The following is a 17,158-nucleotide window of genomic DNA, read 5'->3' on the forward strand; positions in this document are numbered from 1 at the left end:
TGGCTAACCAGCCCAGAACTTGAGTCTTTCATATATTCAGGCAACATGTTAGCTGGAAACATCACAGATCAATACTCAGCTTTAAGCATCACCACAGTTAACAAAGAATACAGTAAATCAGGGAGACTTCTTTTTCAAACTTAAAACAAGTTATTCCACTACTAAAAACATGCAATAAATCTGCAATTAAATAGCAGACAACATACTAGATAACTTCTTTCTTTGAACATATCAAGGGGTAAAAATAGACCACAAGAGACAATCCTAAACTCCAGAGGAAAGGGAAATATGCACAAGCATGTCTTTCCTTTTTTTGTGTCTCAGTTCCAGCTGCTCAGTACTTCCCATCACAAACATGGGGTAGAAGGCTTTCAGAAACATAGCTGTCTAGAACTGTAGGACAAATATGAAACAAATCACCTGGAAAATACCTGATCCCCTTGAAGCTGACTGCTAGGCCATTTATAGCGCTGAAAATGAGATTCTCTGGTCATAGAACAAGTAGGCTTGGTCCAGCATCCCCTGCTCTAATCCCCAGACAGCATTCCCTCCCCAGGCTCAGAACCTCAGAGAAGATCTTCCTACAGTTTTGGCAAGCAGCTGCTGCAACCCTTTCTACAGCAAGGTGGGCAGCAGGTGTGAGCCACAGATCTGGATGTGCCATTCAAATTTCTACCAGGCTTTGGGTGAGTCATGCTGAATCCCTCCTTCAAACTGCCATGGAGATGTGGAGCTTCTTTTCACTGCCTGCCTCTCTTTCCCTCATGCAAATTTTTCAAGGCTTGCTAACTGAACTACTCCCAAGCATACCTGCCATGTAAAGAAGTTTAAGCTATCATTCAGCATCCTTCCTCTTTGCCCTGCAATTACCTCCAAATGACAGGTTGTAATCAGAGAACTAAACTCACAGGAAGGAGAAATTTAGGGAGAAAATCTGCTGCCTCCAATTTCAGACCATCCATCAGCCTATCCAGAAACGCCACAACAAAAGAGCACTACAAGACCCAACAGAAAGAGCAAGACCTTCATAATTTGTTAAAATACAAGACCCGAGACACACAAAGGCACATCATTCTGAGCCCAGAGGCAGGGATGTCATCCTGACTACATGGATCTGCAGCACAGCTACAGTTGCTACTGTTACACACAATTATGGTTGTGTTAACCTGTGCCAGACATTGGCAATTTGGGAATTTAAGGAGGCAAGCTTCCCAACTCAAGCACTGACAGAAACTCCGCTTGTGATCTTATTTAAATTTCCTTAATGATATTTTACAAAGCCTTTCAGCAACTTAATTGTCTTTCTATGTTTAATAAGCTAATTCCCAAAATTATTTATTCCACTACAAAAAAATCAGAAGTCTGAAGAACAGAAAGTACATGTCAGACTGGGTTGAGACCACAAGAAGCACAGGTGAAAATACATTTAAATAATTACTTTTCCTCTACAGGTCAGGAAATCCATTTTCCTTGCTTAAAATCTATTCCAGTCCTCACCATAAACTAACAATACACAATTAAATCATACTACCAAGAGATTAAGCCAGAAATAAAAGACGGTAAGTTTTCGCAGCCTATTCATCATTCCAGAATTACTGCATGTGGTCACAGTGATCTCTTGTGCCCACACTCACACATAACATGAGTATTAGACTTGTCTTTTCCCAGAAAAGTCCAAAACAAAGGGGAAAAGCCCTGGTACAGTCCTTTATTGATAGACATACACAAGGAATTGGTTCCAGACAGAGGAAGGTTTCAGGAACAACAGTAAAAGCAGGCAAAAAAGTACCAGGATGAGGAAGAGACAAATGCAAATTTACATTTTCTTCTGTAAATCTCTTTTTTATGGCATCATTATAGCCAAGAATGTGATGAGCCCACAGACTCTAATCCATTATTTGGAACAATTCACTAAGACCTTGCACACAGACCACTTCTTTTCATGTCAGGCAAATAATCTTTAGTAATAACAAGGCCAGTAAACCAAATTGAATTGCAGACAAGTTCTTGCAAATCATAACCCAGACACCATTTTCTGGATGTCACTAAAACATCTGTGACATAAATTTAACATGTTCACATAGAAGTGTGTGTCTGTACATGCAAAATACAGCCCTCCTAGTCCACCCCTTAGCATGCAAGAAAATCAGGGGTTGCCTTATGTCAGACTCTTGTCTATCAAGAATCAGGGTGTTAAATACTGAGAGGAACCTAGAACTTAAAGCAAGGTAGTTGAAAATGGTCAGGTCTTTATTACTGTGTTTTTTATTTTCCTCTGGCAGCATTTCTTCAACTCCATTTTCTTTACTCTAGATGAAAAACTGTCTACAAGTGAAACCTACCTTTAATATGCTATTTCTGCCTCCCTTCTTGAAAAGCCTCCACTCTTGCTGAGACTAACCTACATTAAATATGCACCAAGTTTTAGCACAATTTGTTCCCAACACACCTATCTCCAAATTATTTTGGGATATTTGGGAATGACCAGCTCTCAAGATGGAAAAACAGAGAAGTCATACAATCACAGAATTGTTTGGGTTGTAAGGGACCTTCAAAGATCGAGTTTCAATGCCCCTAACATGTGTAGGAACAACTCTTACTGGACCAAGTTGATCAGGACTCAATCCAACCTGGCCTTGAACACTTCCAGGGATGGGGCATCCACAGCTTCTCTGGGAAACCTGTTCCAGTGCCTTACCACCATCTGAGTAAAGAATTGGTTCTTACAATCAAATCTAAACCTCTCCTCTTTCACTTTAAAACCATTTTCCCTTGTCCTATCACTATCTGCCTGCATAAAAAGGTCTCTCTACCTTGTTTTTATAAGCCCCCTTTAGGTATTGAAAGGTTGCAATGAGGTTTCCCTGGAGCCTTCACTTTTCCAGGCTGAACCAAACTCTCTCAAACCATCTGCATAGGAGAGGTGCTCCAGCCTTCTGAGCATCAGCAAGGTGTTGTGTTTCTGCACATTTCAAATCAGCCTATGACCAGAGATAACTAGAGGGCTTATGACATGTTGTTCCCACAGCATGGCAAAGTATATCCAGCCAATGTGTCCAACATTTTTGCAGAAAAAGGCTTGTCACACTCAGTAATAGTATAAAAACACAAAAATGGAAGCATGATTTTTTTCCATGAACAGCAGCTGAGCTGTTATCCTAATTTACAGATTGACACGTTTCTCTGGGGAATACATAGCCAAAGTAATTTACCACTATGTCAAAATTGATATAGGATTTAGTTACGTTCTATCTTTTGTTACTGTAGTTTCCAAACCATTACTCTTCCACTAGGATATTTTTCCATATTAAAGTTTCAATTTGCAAGTTTCAGCAGTAGCACAACTTTTTGCAGTTGCACTACACCATTCATCCCCCCACCTGAGAAGTTGTATGGCAAGCATCAGCCTTGACTAATTCTTTAAAAACACAAGTTTCCAAAAACATTGGTTCTCTCCCATAATTCATTACTTTGCTTTTAACCTTGGTGACAAAAACCAAGTTTTTATTCCTCATGGCTTAAGGTAAAGCAGAGATTAAGAACTAAGTTGTTGTGCCACTGAGCTGCTATCGTCTCTGGAAATCAGGAGCTCAGAGACTCCTTTTCACAGCTATAATAAAGCTTTTGAATAGCTATGTATTCATTATGCATTTATTAACTATGCAGCTGCATATTTAGCAAGCTAATGATATCCTGGTAAAATGAAACCACAGTAACACATTCAACACCTGTATTTGTCTTGAGACAGCAAACAAGATTGGTAATTTTTTGACTCTAGAGATTGTCTTGATTAAATGTGAATTAGGGAGAACCTACCATAAGGTTGATAACTTTTTTAATTAAAGTCTTTTATTTTTACGTTTGAATGGACACAATTTGGTTTATTGTTTAGTACCAAAAATAGAGAGGCAGAATACTTGATTTGGTTTTTTAACACCTGCTTTGCTTTCCAGCTCTAGAAAAGCTTTAGACACACTGTGGTATCTTTCTTACCTTCTTGACTGAAAGCTCTTCCACCTGCTTTATCACAGTGAATTATATCAGCCTGCACTGACCATAAGTGACAATGGTCTGGATGGATCAGATCAAAAGCTTTATTGTTATACTCAAAGGGCACCAGTTGGTGGTGGAAGACTCCTTAGCAGCATATTTGCATTCCTTACATTGTGACATTCATGTTTGTCTTTCTCTCCAGGCTACCTTCTCTCCTTCAAAATGTGCACTGCTAAAAGCTTTCAGACAAAATCAGTAATACTGGGCCTTGGAAAGTTCAGCCAACATAATACCCTGTTTCTGACAGTATTCTCAAGTGGATACCAGCATAAAGGGGAAGACTAAGCCAAGCACACACAAGCACTTTTTTCTAAGCAGTGTCCTGATGCCAGCTAGAAGGTAAGAGTGCTGTACTCCATGTCATCTGGATCACTCCAACCCATTCCATTTCCCAGCCTGGCCCTAAGAAGTCATCAATAAACTCTAACAGACTACCATTTAAAGAAAACAGTCGGGTACAAATCTCACTCTACCAGCTTAAAATTAGTCATTGCATTGTTAATATTTAAATTTTACCCACTCTGATAAAGTTGTCAGGAACATTACCATTAAAGTCCTTGTATTCACAAACTATCAAAATGTATTTAGAAAACGTATTTAAAACTTTAAGGAAAAGTGTCATGGTTAATAAGGTTTCACAACATGAGTCATTTACTTTCCTGGTTTTTCACTTGTTTTATGCTAAACCCATAATTTGCAAGCTTTTTGTCCAGTTCAGTCACACAGTTCAGAAACAAACGCTATTCCTACTTCTAACATGACATTCCTATACAACATACCAATGCACTAGATTAGACTGCAATGTCTTAGTGTTGGTAGCATGATTGAAGAGTTTAACTGTAAAGGCATAAGGGCATCATAATACAGGGCATTCACAACACTACTTACATAATTTAACACATAACACAGCAGCTACAGAAAAATCTACTACTAAACAGCTTTGAGAGCAAAGTCAGGTATATATTAACTCTTTTCAATGTTCAAAGCAAACAAATTCAATCTGTGAGATAACTTTTATTACTTTTGACAATGAATGCTTGACATTAATTAAATAATCAGGCAAAAGGTAAATATCAGCACCTGACTTTTTTACCTTCTATAAAGAAATAATTAAGTTTTTTTACTTAGATATTAGTTTCAATTTTCTTACAAGAGTTACAAATATTTTACAGAATGCCCGATTTTTTTACTGTACACACCAGATATTTGCAGGTGCAGAGCACCTTTTCATGACCCGTTACAACTACCTAGCACAGCAATGTCATTAGTGTTTGTGCTGAAGTTCATTTTCATTTGGCATCTCCAGTGCAATACACAGATTTCCTGGAATAAGAACTGGGAAAAGGGAAAAACTGCCTATGTTTGCAACTCTGCCTGCAAGGGCCAGCAGGCCAAGAGATGCTGTTCTCATGAGAGTGCCTGGTAAAAATGACAGATTTCTATATTAACTCTGTAGGTCATAAGTTCAGTACAAACACTGAAAGAGCATTTAAACCAAAGCAGTTTTTTGTAGCTCAAGTAATTTTTAATAATTCATCTCTTTTCTACACTCTTTTCCTGCTGCATTTCTCTGAATACTTCTGATCTACACTTGCCAACTATTATAAACTATAAAGGCTTCTTGTTAACAACTAGCTTCAAGCTGAAAACAAACCTAAATGTCATTCAGTAAAACTCTGATAACAGCAGGCCCACTGTTTTTATGACTAAAATTAAAAGCTTTATTCATATTGCAAAGCAGTCAGAGACAAGACGGAGTAAGCACTGCTCTGACAGGCTCTGCACTAACAACAGGAGAGAAGCCTCTGCACTAAAAGACTGACAAGTCCAAATCATTTGGGGAATGTTGTTAGAAGTCTGGGGCACAGAATCCCATAGACTGAAGGAATATTGGATAGTGCAGAGGAAAACAAGGGAGGAGAGAAGTTCAGTCAAAGTTAAACATTAAGCAGAATCCACCTGGGAGACAGTTCTCAGTGAAAAGCCTTCAGTGAACACTGATTTGAAGCAAACATGAGATTCAAAATTCATACTTTTTTAAAGAAATATTGTGCTGAAACTTCTTTAAAAGCAAAGCAGATCCAGAAATTCATCCTATTTTATAAACAAGTACCATTTTCATAGTACTTTTAATGTGTTTAAGACTTCCTCTAGCATATGACTGTACATGTTGAAGTACAGCTTTCCTCATGTGATTAATCAAGCATTTATTTTCCATCTCTGGAAGGATTTCAAGCTCAAATGTGGGGTTTAGACCCAGACTGAAAAACAAACCATTTAATAGATAACTGGAAAAAATAATTGCTATATTACTGAACCTAGGTTGGCTGAGTCTAACTCTGGTAATTAAAAGGATGAAAATGCTGAAATGGATACTTGCCCTTATCCCTCCACAGTGTGAAAAAAGTAACGAATAAGCTGAAGTTTATTTAAAAAGTACTGAAGATGAATCATGGGAGTGAGAGAAAAAGCACCAGGACAAGAAAGCAAACATGTATGTGAGCATGAACACATATGCATGCTCTTAACTGAGTGCCATATATCAGTAATAAACTGCCTGAAAAGCAGCAACGACTAACCTCCACATTCTAGTGAAACTGTGCATCAGGCTCACACAGCAAGGCAGAGGTGGAGGTTTGAGTCCATCCATTTGAAGGAGGAGGGCAGGAACACCATATAGAACCAGGTATTTCACATAAAAGAATAGTACTTGAGCTAAAGCCAGACCACCTAAAAGAAAATAAATTTAAAAAATCATACTTTAAACAAGTCCTGAAATACTTTTAAAACATGTTAATACCGATTTAAAACAATGTTAATACCGATTACTTCCAAACAGCAATTATTCAAAGAACTAAGGCATGCACCACTGCTTGATGGGACACAAAACATACACTTTTGCAAGAACCACAGTGCACAAGCACATGCACTTATGACATTAGGCACACATACAAAACGGCATCATCATTCCATCATTCCAATATGAAGGAACAAGTATGCATCTGTAGTGCCACTTTCAAAAATCTCAGGACTTTGGGTGTTGACTGCTATGAAAAGAAAATACTGATTTATGTTGAGCTAAAAATCAGAATATAACAATATAAGCAATGAACATTTACCACAGGCACAGTAAAATTTATCTCTGCAAAAAGCCCCAACCAATCACTCTACACTTGTTGCTCCAGAACAGCCATAAACAATGGTTATCATTGCACCTTATCCTGACAGCCCCACAAACATCCCATGCTCTGTCAGATTCTTTGAGTCCCCAAAAAATATCCCCACAAAATCCCTTCTGCTGCAGCCAAGGCATATAAAACTGGAACTCCACTTGGCATAACCCTTAAAGCATATTTCAGTTTTTAAATCCACAGACAAAGGTCTCCTTCATGTGCTTTAGCTGCCTTATTTCCAAAGGAGATTTTTGGCAGTATGTTTGCTCACAATTTAAACTCAGTTTGCACAAACTGCAGCATCTTACACAGATCTGATATGAAAATCATACATATTCTCATTATTATTCATGCAAGTAACAACCTTAGAAAGCATTACAAAGGAAGAGGATTCATTTTAATATTCTAAATGCTTTCTGTTGAACAAAGTGGTATTGACCAGTAAGTAAAAATACAGTAAAAAGTAGAAGCCAACATTTTTACAGAAACCGGTGAGGTCACTCCTGAAAGACCCAATGACTTTGGTGAGCTTTTCCATCTGACAGTTGACATATGGAAAGTCTCAACACAAAGAAGAGAAACTAAAATTACACTTCAGTAGAGAAAAAAATTATAAAATTCAATTGCTACATCTCCTTCCATTCCAGTGCTCTCCTTTTGCTCAGTTGTATTATCTAAACTTGACTGAAGGACTTTAGACATTCAGCCTAACTTTAAAGCTCTCCAGCAGACTTTCCTTGGAGACAAAGTTTTTAATCTGACTGCAGCAGTACAACTCCATGCACATTTAAGTAACGTGACTTTTTTAGAAGGGGGGGAACATCCCTATTGCATTCTGCTGACTAATAAGTATACTGTGGATGACAGCCAAAAGCTAAGCATTAAAAATTCACCTACTGTAGCATAACCTAGAGTGAAATTTTGGCACTAAATGTAAAATGCAAAATTCCTGCTGGCCTACACATAGCCAGTATTTTTCTACAACAACCCAACAATTTTAGTTTTAATATCATAATCCATACACATGATAAGAAACAGTTGTGCCATACAAGATAAAAATTAATGTTAGAACAAAATACTGAGACATGAAGCTTATGTTATTTTACTTCAGGGAAGCAGGCATCTAGCATTCAATAACATTTTTCCCCAGAGAAAACAAACAATCAGAAGCACAATTTGGATACTAGCCAATTAGCTCCACATTAGATTACTGCTAAATCATCTGTACAGCCAACTTTCTGGTTTAATTCCCTTCTCATTCAGTGTCTCATTTCTTTTCTGACTATTTCATTGGAGAGCTGAACACTGACACCCACACAAACCAATTATGAAGATCACAGCTGTCTGTGCACTAGTAAAATTCAAAATCCTTTGGCTGTGCTTGATGGAAAGGTATTTAGAAACAGGCTTCCACTCTCCTGAGACCCAAAAAAATCAATTCATTTGATTTTAAACATAATGATGAAAGACTAAGCTCATGGATACAAAGTGATAGTATGCAAGGTACGGAAAACTGGCATTTTCACCATCTCCAGTAACACACATCTGGGTTGTCTTTACTGTAACTAACAGGCAGCCCAGTGGCTCTGGTATCTTCAACAGAGACATCACATCGCAGTCACTCCCTGGCACACAAGAGCTTCTCTAGGAGTGGCAATTCTAAGACTCACAAAAGCCGCAAGGCAAAAGTCCCCATCAAAATGCACAGATCAAGTTCTCACTGGTCTTGAACTCACCCCAGCAGTAGGAGTGTTCTGGACACAGGGAAAACTAAGGGCAAGATTGACAGCCATACAATAGCTGGGCTGCACTGGCAACAGGCACAGGCTTTAAACCTTCTTGCATTCCTGAGACATTCCAGCTGCTTTGCATTTGCTCCATTCTAGCACAAAGCAGCTAGAAGCACACTGTGGCAGGACAGACACCCCCCCCCCCCTTCTCTCTCTCCCTGATTGCTAGCCGAGATCGATGGCTCAGATTAAGTCAATGGCTTAATCCTGACTATCAGTGCTGGCGTCTGGAACTCAGAGCGAGACACTGAGAGAATGTGAAGAATTTTCAGGTGACCGCAAATACACACTCTTTTCCCTATAAAACACCACGAAAAACTCAGTAAAATCAGAAGCTTTTCTACATGGATATCGGAGCGTGGAGAAAAGTCTCTCCCCTAAGCTTGGACGCAGGCTTTGTGGTTACTTCCCGAGGGATTGAGTGAGGACGCTGATGTATCCCCAGCTCCAAAACCTGGATTTGGTGAGATCATTGAGTTTCCTAAATTGTATTATTCCGGCTAACTTATAGGTACCTTTCTTAACTTGCATTTCAGCTAGCTCAAGCAAGCATTTCTTAACTTGCATCATCGTTCAAGCAAGCATTTCTTGCGTTTTTAACTATCTTTATAGTTCAAGCAAGGTTTTACCCCATAATTGCATTTTTAGCTACCATAGTGTTGCAATTATGTATTCATTGTGTGTTTATGTGTGTCAATCTGTTCTATGTTTGTATGTTTGTTATGTTCTGTGTCAAATAAATGGTATTTTTAGACAAATTGGCCAGATATCAAAGAATCTTGCGAACGGGACTAAGTCTTGGGGAACTAGCTATCTTAAAGCTTGTCAAACTGCAAAAGCACATAAATCTCCTCTCTCCCATGCAAGACACACACTGCTTCACCTGATGTAAAAACATGAAATTAACAATCAAATTCATTACCAATACCATGTAATTTCTTCTCTAGTGTTTGATATAATAACTCCTCCTCATACACATGCATTTTTTTAAACTGGAAACAAGGCATATAAAATGTATATTAAAACACACCTAAGAGGAAAAAGAACTGCAAAGACTGTTTTCTCCAGAATAAATTAATTCAAAGCCAAGGTTAATTTTTTTTTTTTAGACAGAATGTGTTAAGGGATAAAATATCAAGTTCAAGTACCCAATCTTAATCCCATGCATTTCAACAATCAAGATTGGTTGAAGTCCCAGACTAAAGCAATTTACTTTCATAGAAGCTGGCATTTTCCATTTGTCATCTTCCAATCCTTAAAAAATTCTAAGCTTTCCTATGCTTTGAAAACGTATTTATAGACCTTCAAATATTTTCCTTAACCTTAAGTTTACTTCAAAACTGCATTTCCTATGTTTCATAGAGCTTTGTTTCAAATATAGTTAGAAATTAGAATATTCAAAAGATTTAATTTGGTGTAGTCTACATATTCGCAAAACTCTGCCTGGTATTTTTTGACAGAAGTTAACAAATAGAATATTTTCATAAGCAAGCAACAAAACATTTGTGTCCAAGTATTGCAAATCACACTTGGCATTTTTCTGTCCTTAAGCCATCACCAAAAGTCACAGTCAACTTTAACTCAGAAGAGGATTTTATTATGAGCGCAACATCACAACTTTACCCTTTTTGCAGCTACATTGACCCTATGGCATTAACGACTGTAGATGCTTGTTTCTGTCAAGTACCAGGACAGGTTCCACTAGAAAACAGAGATAAATATGCAGTCACATTTCAAAAGGGTTACTGACACGTGGCAGAAGTCTAATAGGAAGTGGACATTTATAACAGCTCAGAATTTTGGGCCATATCATCAAGTTCAAAATATCCCAGCCTTCCAGCAGCAAGAAGCAAACAACCTTATGCGGATGGAGTGGCGGCAGAAAAGTGCCACAGGGTTTGTCCTGGAGGCTAAGTGCTTATTTTTAGACAAAGCTGAATGGACATAAAGGTTCCAAAGTGTAATTATTTAAACAAGACTAAACAGAGCTGTCAAAGGACTCTCAGTCAAGGCATAGACAGACCTTCCAGGTTAAAGGAAACCAAAAGGCATTTCAAGCACACGTGTTTTAAAGATACCTACCATGAATATTCCCAAGGACTTTGAGAAACCTGCTCCAGTGGAAGGACCCCCATGGCAAAGGGGTTAGAATTAGATGATCTTTAAGGTCTCTTCCAACCCCAACCATTATATGAAAACATCTACTGTAAGCATGATGTTCAATAGTAATTACTTGCACAAAAAAGCTCTCTAAATAAACCACGACTTATCACATTCACTGTTTTTTACTGGGATAAAGGTAATTTTCATCACAGGGAGCAACTTAGTTTTTTTCCTCTAAAATATTAAGTTTTATGATTCATGTTCATATTTTCAGTTTTCAAAACAGACCTCAAGATGCCAAATACATTATCAGTTTCTCCTTATCATTATCTTGCAAGATGGAAAAAAATCTCAGACTCATCTTAGTATTTTATTACCACTTAGATGAATAGATACCCTGATTTCAATAGCAAAACACTACATGCTTCTGAAAATGAAGTCAGAAATCCATTTCCTATCTATGGGTTTATCAGAAAAAACTGCAAACACATCAAAACCAGCACCCTACATCCAATTTACACAGACTACTCTGTAGGTCGCACTGTCAAAGAACATACATAATATTTCTTCTAACAAATTAAAACATGGGATAGGCAACTACAGATTAAACCACGTGGCTCCACCTTTGAACAGACCATATTCTAGAGTGACTTACATGCCACTCATATGAAAATACCCTTTTGAAGTAGTAGAGCCTAGTTAATAATTAAAACAGTGATAGCTAATCGACAGTACCTTGTGCATGCTTCACTAGAACAAAAAGACAGCACATGGTTAGGACCAATACATTAAACCCATAGAGAATCCACAGCATTCTATCATGTGTGTACATCTCAGATGTATGTCTACACATCACACACCTCTGACAAAGCACAGACAGATTCCTAGTAAAATACATTTTCACAACTCCAGGATCTATTAAGATCTAGGTTAATTCAGAGCAACAATTATATTCAACAATGTATTTTCATACACAGCTCTGGCTCTCATCCTTCCCTGTACCTTGCCAGATGGACATAAAATTCTGCTCAGACAAGAAGAACTTCATGTCCATAAGTAGATGGTGCTGAATCACCAGGATGAATGTGAAGCCTCATAAGGGAAATACAAGCAGTGCTTCCTTCAACATCTGCATTTTCAAAATCAAACTTAACACTCAAATTACCTAGCAACATCTCAGTTTCTATACAATAGAATGTACCTCTGCAGAGTGACTTTTACCATTGATAATCTATGTTGTCATAGTAAAGAGAAAAAATGTTACTTAATTTAAGCTCTTTCAACTAATGCTATTAGGATCCCCATTACTATATGTCAAAGAATTTGTCATTCAGTTGCAGAAGCTTGAAGAACATTGAAAAGGATCACCAGTCTCCCCATCCTTTATTCATTTCTTTTCTCTTGCTTCATTACATTCCATATCCAAACATTACTCAGTCCAACAGATGAACCTCTGATCTGGCACCATGTAGGTACTTCTCTGCTATGCTGCAGTTTAGCAGGATACTGGATTGCTGGAATTCATAGTGGCTTTTATTCTTGGTGCCTGCAAATCTACATTTTGCAATGTAAAATGCAAAGGCAGTAAATTATTCCCAATTAACATTAGAAACTGAACTATCATGGTTTCCATTAACATGGAATATGGGTCTTCCTGCTGTGTCATTAATTCTGAAAGCACCCAATTCTTTCAGACAATCTGACTGATGCTACCAGAATGAAATGCAGCACTAACACAAAACCATGGAACTGCTATTAACACTGCATTTGATAGTCATCATTAAAAAAGCACAAATGCCCTGTTATTGTTCAATATGTCAATAGCTAAGTATCCACAGACACAAACATTTGTGAACATAGACAATGTGAACACAGACACACAATGATTTGAGAATTCTGGAAAATGGTCACATTCTCCAAACAATGGTTTCCTGGGACCAATAAATAATAGTTCTGTGATTGCACAGCTGACATCTTTAAATCAATTCTGTGTTCAGACATTAACATCCCTCCCAAAAACTGAATGGCCACACATACAGCAAATGGGCATAGAGTTGGATACAGTCCCATCATATTCCTCATTCTGTTCTGGATGTGGGACCTAATATTTGGTTACTGAAAAGCTGTATTGCACCACTCGGTGTGTTGCTGCATCTAGAAACTCATCTGCCTCTGATTCCAGCCACAAGAGAAAATACTTGTCTTACTGATGTGTAACATTCTCCCACGTACTATTTTCTAATTTATTTTATACGTGTGTGCCCTTAGCAATGTTGGTTTAGGTCCCTTTAGCATTTCTACTTTACGTGGCCATGAATGACACTGTTATACACTAGCACTTTTAAACAAGCTTTATAAGTCACCCAGGGTTTCATTTTGGGGTATTTTTTCTTCTTTGTTGTCTCACCTTACAGAAACACCACACAGTGATGCAGAACACACTGTAGCTTCACACTCACGAGGAGTAGACTGACATTGCCCTTAGCTGCTGAGACGAAAATCTCACAGCAGTGTTGTCTTTACCTGTACTGCTAGCATTTACTGCCCATTGTTCAAAGTTACCCCAGAAAAAAAAACAAAAAAAACCCCACAGAGTAGCAGATACAAGCTCTCTAATTAGAGGTGACTGCAGAACAGCCTCACAGCCTTTCCCTTAAGTTTACTAGGCTATCAGGGCAGTCAGGCATCACAGTGTAAACAGATCTTCCATGCTGTTTTAAAGCTGCTGTAGTTAAACAAGAAACCCAAAATGAACAAACCCCAGCAGTGCAGAAAGACTTACACACCATGGATAATCCTCCTGAGTCAAGAGCAAGTTGTTTCCTCAGTCTCAAGACTCAGATACCGGATTAAATTAGTTCCAATAACACAGCATACAAAGTAACAGAGGGGAGTGTTTGGCCCTGTACAGGAACTGGTGTAGAAACATGGTAAGATCTGTAAGGATCTAGTAAGACTTAATAGTAAATTATTACCAGTGCCATACTCATATTGGTGGCTCACTAAAGCAAGTCACAACCGTGGCCTAACACTGATTCGAGTCTAAGGAAACCTATATAATCCTTGCGATAAAACCTGCAGAGAAAACATTAAGTGACCAACTTGTAGCACAAAATCTTATTTCTGGTATATTTTAAACACCTGCCTTCATTACTACAAAGACAAAGCTCAATGAGACTAGGGTTATATTTTGAGTACACCTCTCCTAAAGGCAAGGTCTCCACAGGCAACTTGTTAAAATACAATCATTTGACTTGAAATTGGACATCTTTACAGCACAAACTTGCTCTAACACTGGCTTTAATCTCCTGTGGCTTTCAGGCATTTTCACCTTTTCTAACCCTCTATTCAAGGTGCATTTTAATTCTTAGGATAACACACTTTATTTCAGCAAATAAATACACACACAACTTAGCCATTGTCTATAAGGTAACTCTCCCCCCATCCTATAAAGTCAACACTGGTAAGTCTTGAAGGGAAGAAGGGAGGGAGGGAAGAACCCACCAGCAGCACCACAGCTGGAATATTTCATCCCTAATTCTGAAGCCTTCCCTGCATGATCAAGTGCCCAGCTTTTTGTTACACACACAAGCACCAGGAGCTAACAGACATAACTCATCAATGAATTGACATTTAGAGCAGAAAATGAAAACTCAGAATCCCCTTTCTAAACAGTGACTGAGGAGTAGAACGAACAACAAACCCCTGAGGCAAACCTCTCTCCCTTTCTTGCTCTTCATCTGCCCTACCCTTTTTAGATATAAAAATTATATACTAAAACATGTATCAAGTGTGTATGTATACACACAGGGGTATACAGAGAGTGCACACATTGCCCTCTGCTGACCAGACTCCAATGCAGTGTCCTCCAACACACACACTGTGGTGACACAGGTGAGCTTCAGCAAGTGCTGGACAGGACTGTACCAGTGTGTGTAGTGATCCCTGGTGTAAGAGACACCTCCTGCAAGTCAGCAATCACCAAGGCTTTTTCAGAACCCCATTTTAAGGTCTGGGGTTTCTTTGCTTTTTTTTCCTCCTACCTGGTGATACAGCTGGGAAGTGGGCGCCAGGAATTAAATCAACCGCATATGGCAGTTGCTTACATACCATCACCTAAAGCTCTTTATGCTGCATTTGTCAGCAATCTTTTTCCTCGCAGTTGGACATTCAAATGAAATACCAGGGAGCTGGAGACAGGGTAGAACTGGGGGAAGCCAAGCAGGAAAACAGAACTGAGAAGCACTGACTACTACTTTCAGGTCACCTTATTGGCAAGTCCTTCCCTCTACTATTTTCACAAGTTTTGTCCTTTTACTTTTCAATGTGAATACAAACTAGAAACATCAATCAGAAGGAGATCAAAAGTAATTCTTAACATCTCCCCTCCTCCATTCTCACATTAAATAATCTCCTTTAAGCATCCACTTCTATGATTTGAGGGGGAGAAACAATTTAGACCAAAGTTTAAAGACATACTCTAGACTGGGAAAAGTACAGAATATTTTTAATTTAGGAAGCAGTTCAGTAAGTTCAATTAAGTTTACAGAGAATCTACATGTTATATTAAGAGTCTGTAGATCACCATTCTGACAGTGGCTGGCTATAATGTGCTATATTTAAGTGCCTACAAATAGACATAAAAGAGATGCAGACTGGGTTCTTGAAGTGGGGGAAAAAGAAAGATTTCTGCTGTTATTTCTATACTCACCCAAGGCCCAGTAAGATGCAGATTCCAAAGGCAGAGCACTATTGTAGAGAGCATGGATATACATGAGGTGAATCATCAGCTCAGCCAGGCACCACCAAAAGAAAATACGAATTATGCCCACAATTAAGATGCTGAGATTGGTCTTCACACTGAAAGCTTCTTGTCTCCTCATCTAAAGAAGAAATCCAAAGAGGTTACCTAGCACAAAACTGACCATTTTACTCAAAATACTCATCCTGAGAACTTCTGACTACACCATTTGGAAATGCTTGACACAGTCTCGAGGAAGACTGGTATCTCCACTCTCAGTAAGCAGCAGAAACCAACAAGAAGCCAAATGTGAACACACATTGCACCAAACTGTTGTAAAAAAGGCCAAGTGTTGTTAATCTGAACAGACTCCAGACATGAGACTTTAATTCCTGTAACTTGACCTCTGGAAATAATCTAAAAAGATTAAAGCAACTACAGCTATGAAGAAGGTTTTCCAGGCAGCAGCTCTTCCAAACACAGGAACAATTACTGCTTACTTTCAAAATACCTCCAAATGTCTACCAACTGCAGAGAATCGATTACTTGAGGACAGTTCTTAATTCTTCTCGCACAGCATTGCCAAAGTCAGCAAGACCTACATGACATGCTGAGCAAATGGAAGTGCAAGTTAAATATCAGATAAGGCAAAGTTTGTGGTTGACAAGATTCTAAACAAATCTAAAAAAGGTTGTCCAAACTCTTACACGCCTAACTACAGTAAATGCATTGCCATATTATTATTGCACCACCTTTCTGCAATAAAAGAGAATAGAATCAAAAAACAGAGATACAGGACTGCCTAAAATGCAGTCATGCATTGTATATCTATTATTGTGTGCAACATTTTCTTCTCCAGTCTTTAACTGGCCACCACAAATGCACATACAAGAAAAGTAATCAACTTATCTGCAGAGGCCCTCAATCACAAGCACAGCACAGCTGACATGCACACCCATTTGAAGGGTTCCTTTGTATCAGCTAGATGAAAGCTTGGAGACTACCATTTTATCACAGGGATTTGTACAATAGGCCTCCAAACCCATGTCTAGAACTGCTATGGCTTCTTTCAACCCAGAAATTCAACAAGGCCAATGACAAAGTGTCAGTGTCTCATTTTTGCCTGGCAGTAGATGCCAATTGCCAGAACTGCTATTATACCTTTTGGGCCATACAGCAGTTTCACGGTTTTCAGCTCCAGAATTTCTGCTTCCCAGAGTTCTCAATACGAACCCTCATCCCAGTCTCAGCTTCAGTTAAGGAGCTCTGAGAGTGGCCTCTTCCAATAGCATCAACAA

At 38.5% G+C, this 17,158-nt stretch overlaps 1 protein-coding gene across 7 annotated transcripts in view; it reads right to left on the reverse strand.

The window, feature by feature from the left end:
- Positions 1-17,158, reverse strand: part of HHAT (hedgehog acyltransferase) — a 124,655-nt gene that overhangs the window by 61,004 nt on the left and 46,493 nt on the right. For all 7 annotated transcript variants that reach the window (XR_014850725.1, XM_085054903.1, XM_085054904.1 and 4 more), the window contains exons 6-7: positions 15,831-16,002; positions 6,633-6,783 (exon numbers count right to left, since the gene is read on the reverse strand). Coding sequence is in view for 6 of the 7 variants with exons in the window: in XM_085054903.1 (XP_084911029.1) it covers positions 6,633-6,783; positions 15,831-16,002 (323 nt within the window). In the remaining variant the exon portion in view is untranslated. The remainder of the gene's footprint in view (positions 1-6,632; positions 6,784-15,830; positions 16,003-17,158) is intronic.

The sequence above is a fragment of the Lichenostomus cassidix genome, chromosome 3, assembly GCF_008360975.1.
Source record: "Lichenostomus cassidix isolate B80296 chromosome 3, HeHo_3.0, whole genome shotgun sequence".
Classification (NCBI taxonomy): Eukaryota; Metazoa; Chordata; class Aves; order Passeriformes; family Meliphagidae; genus Lichenostomus; species Lichenostomus cassidix.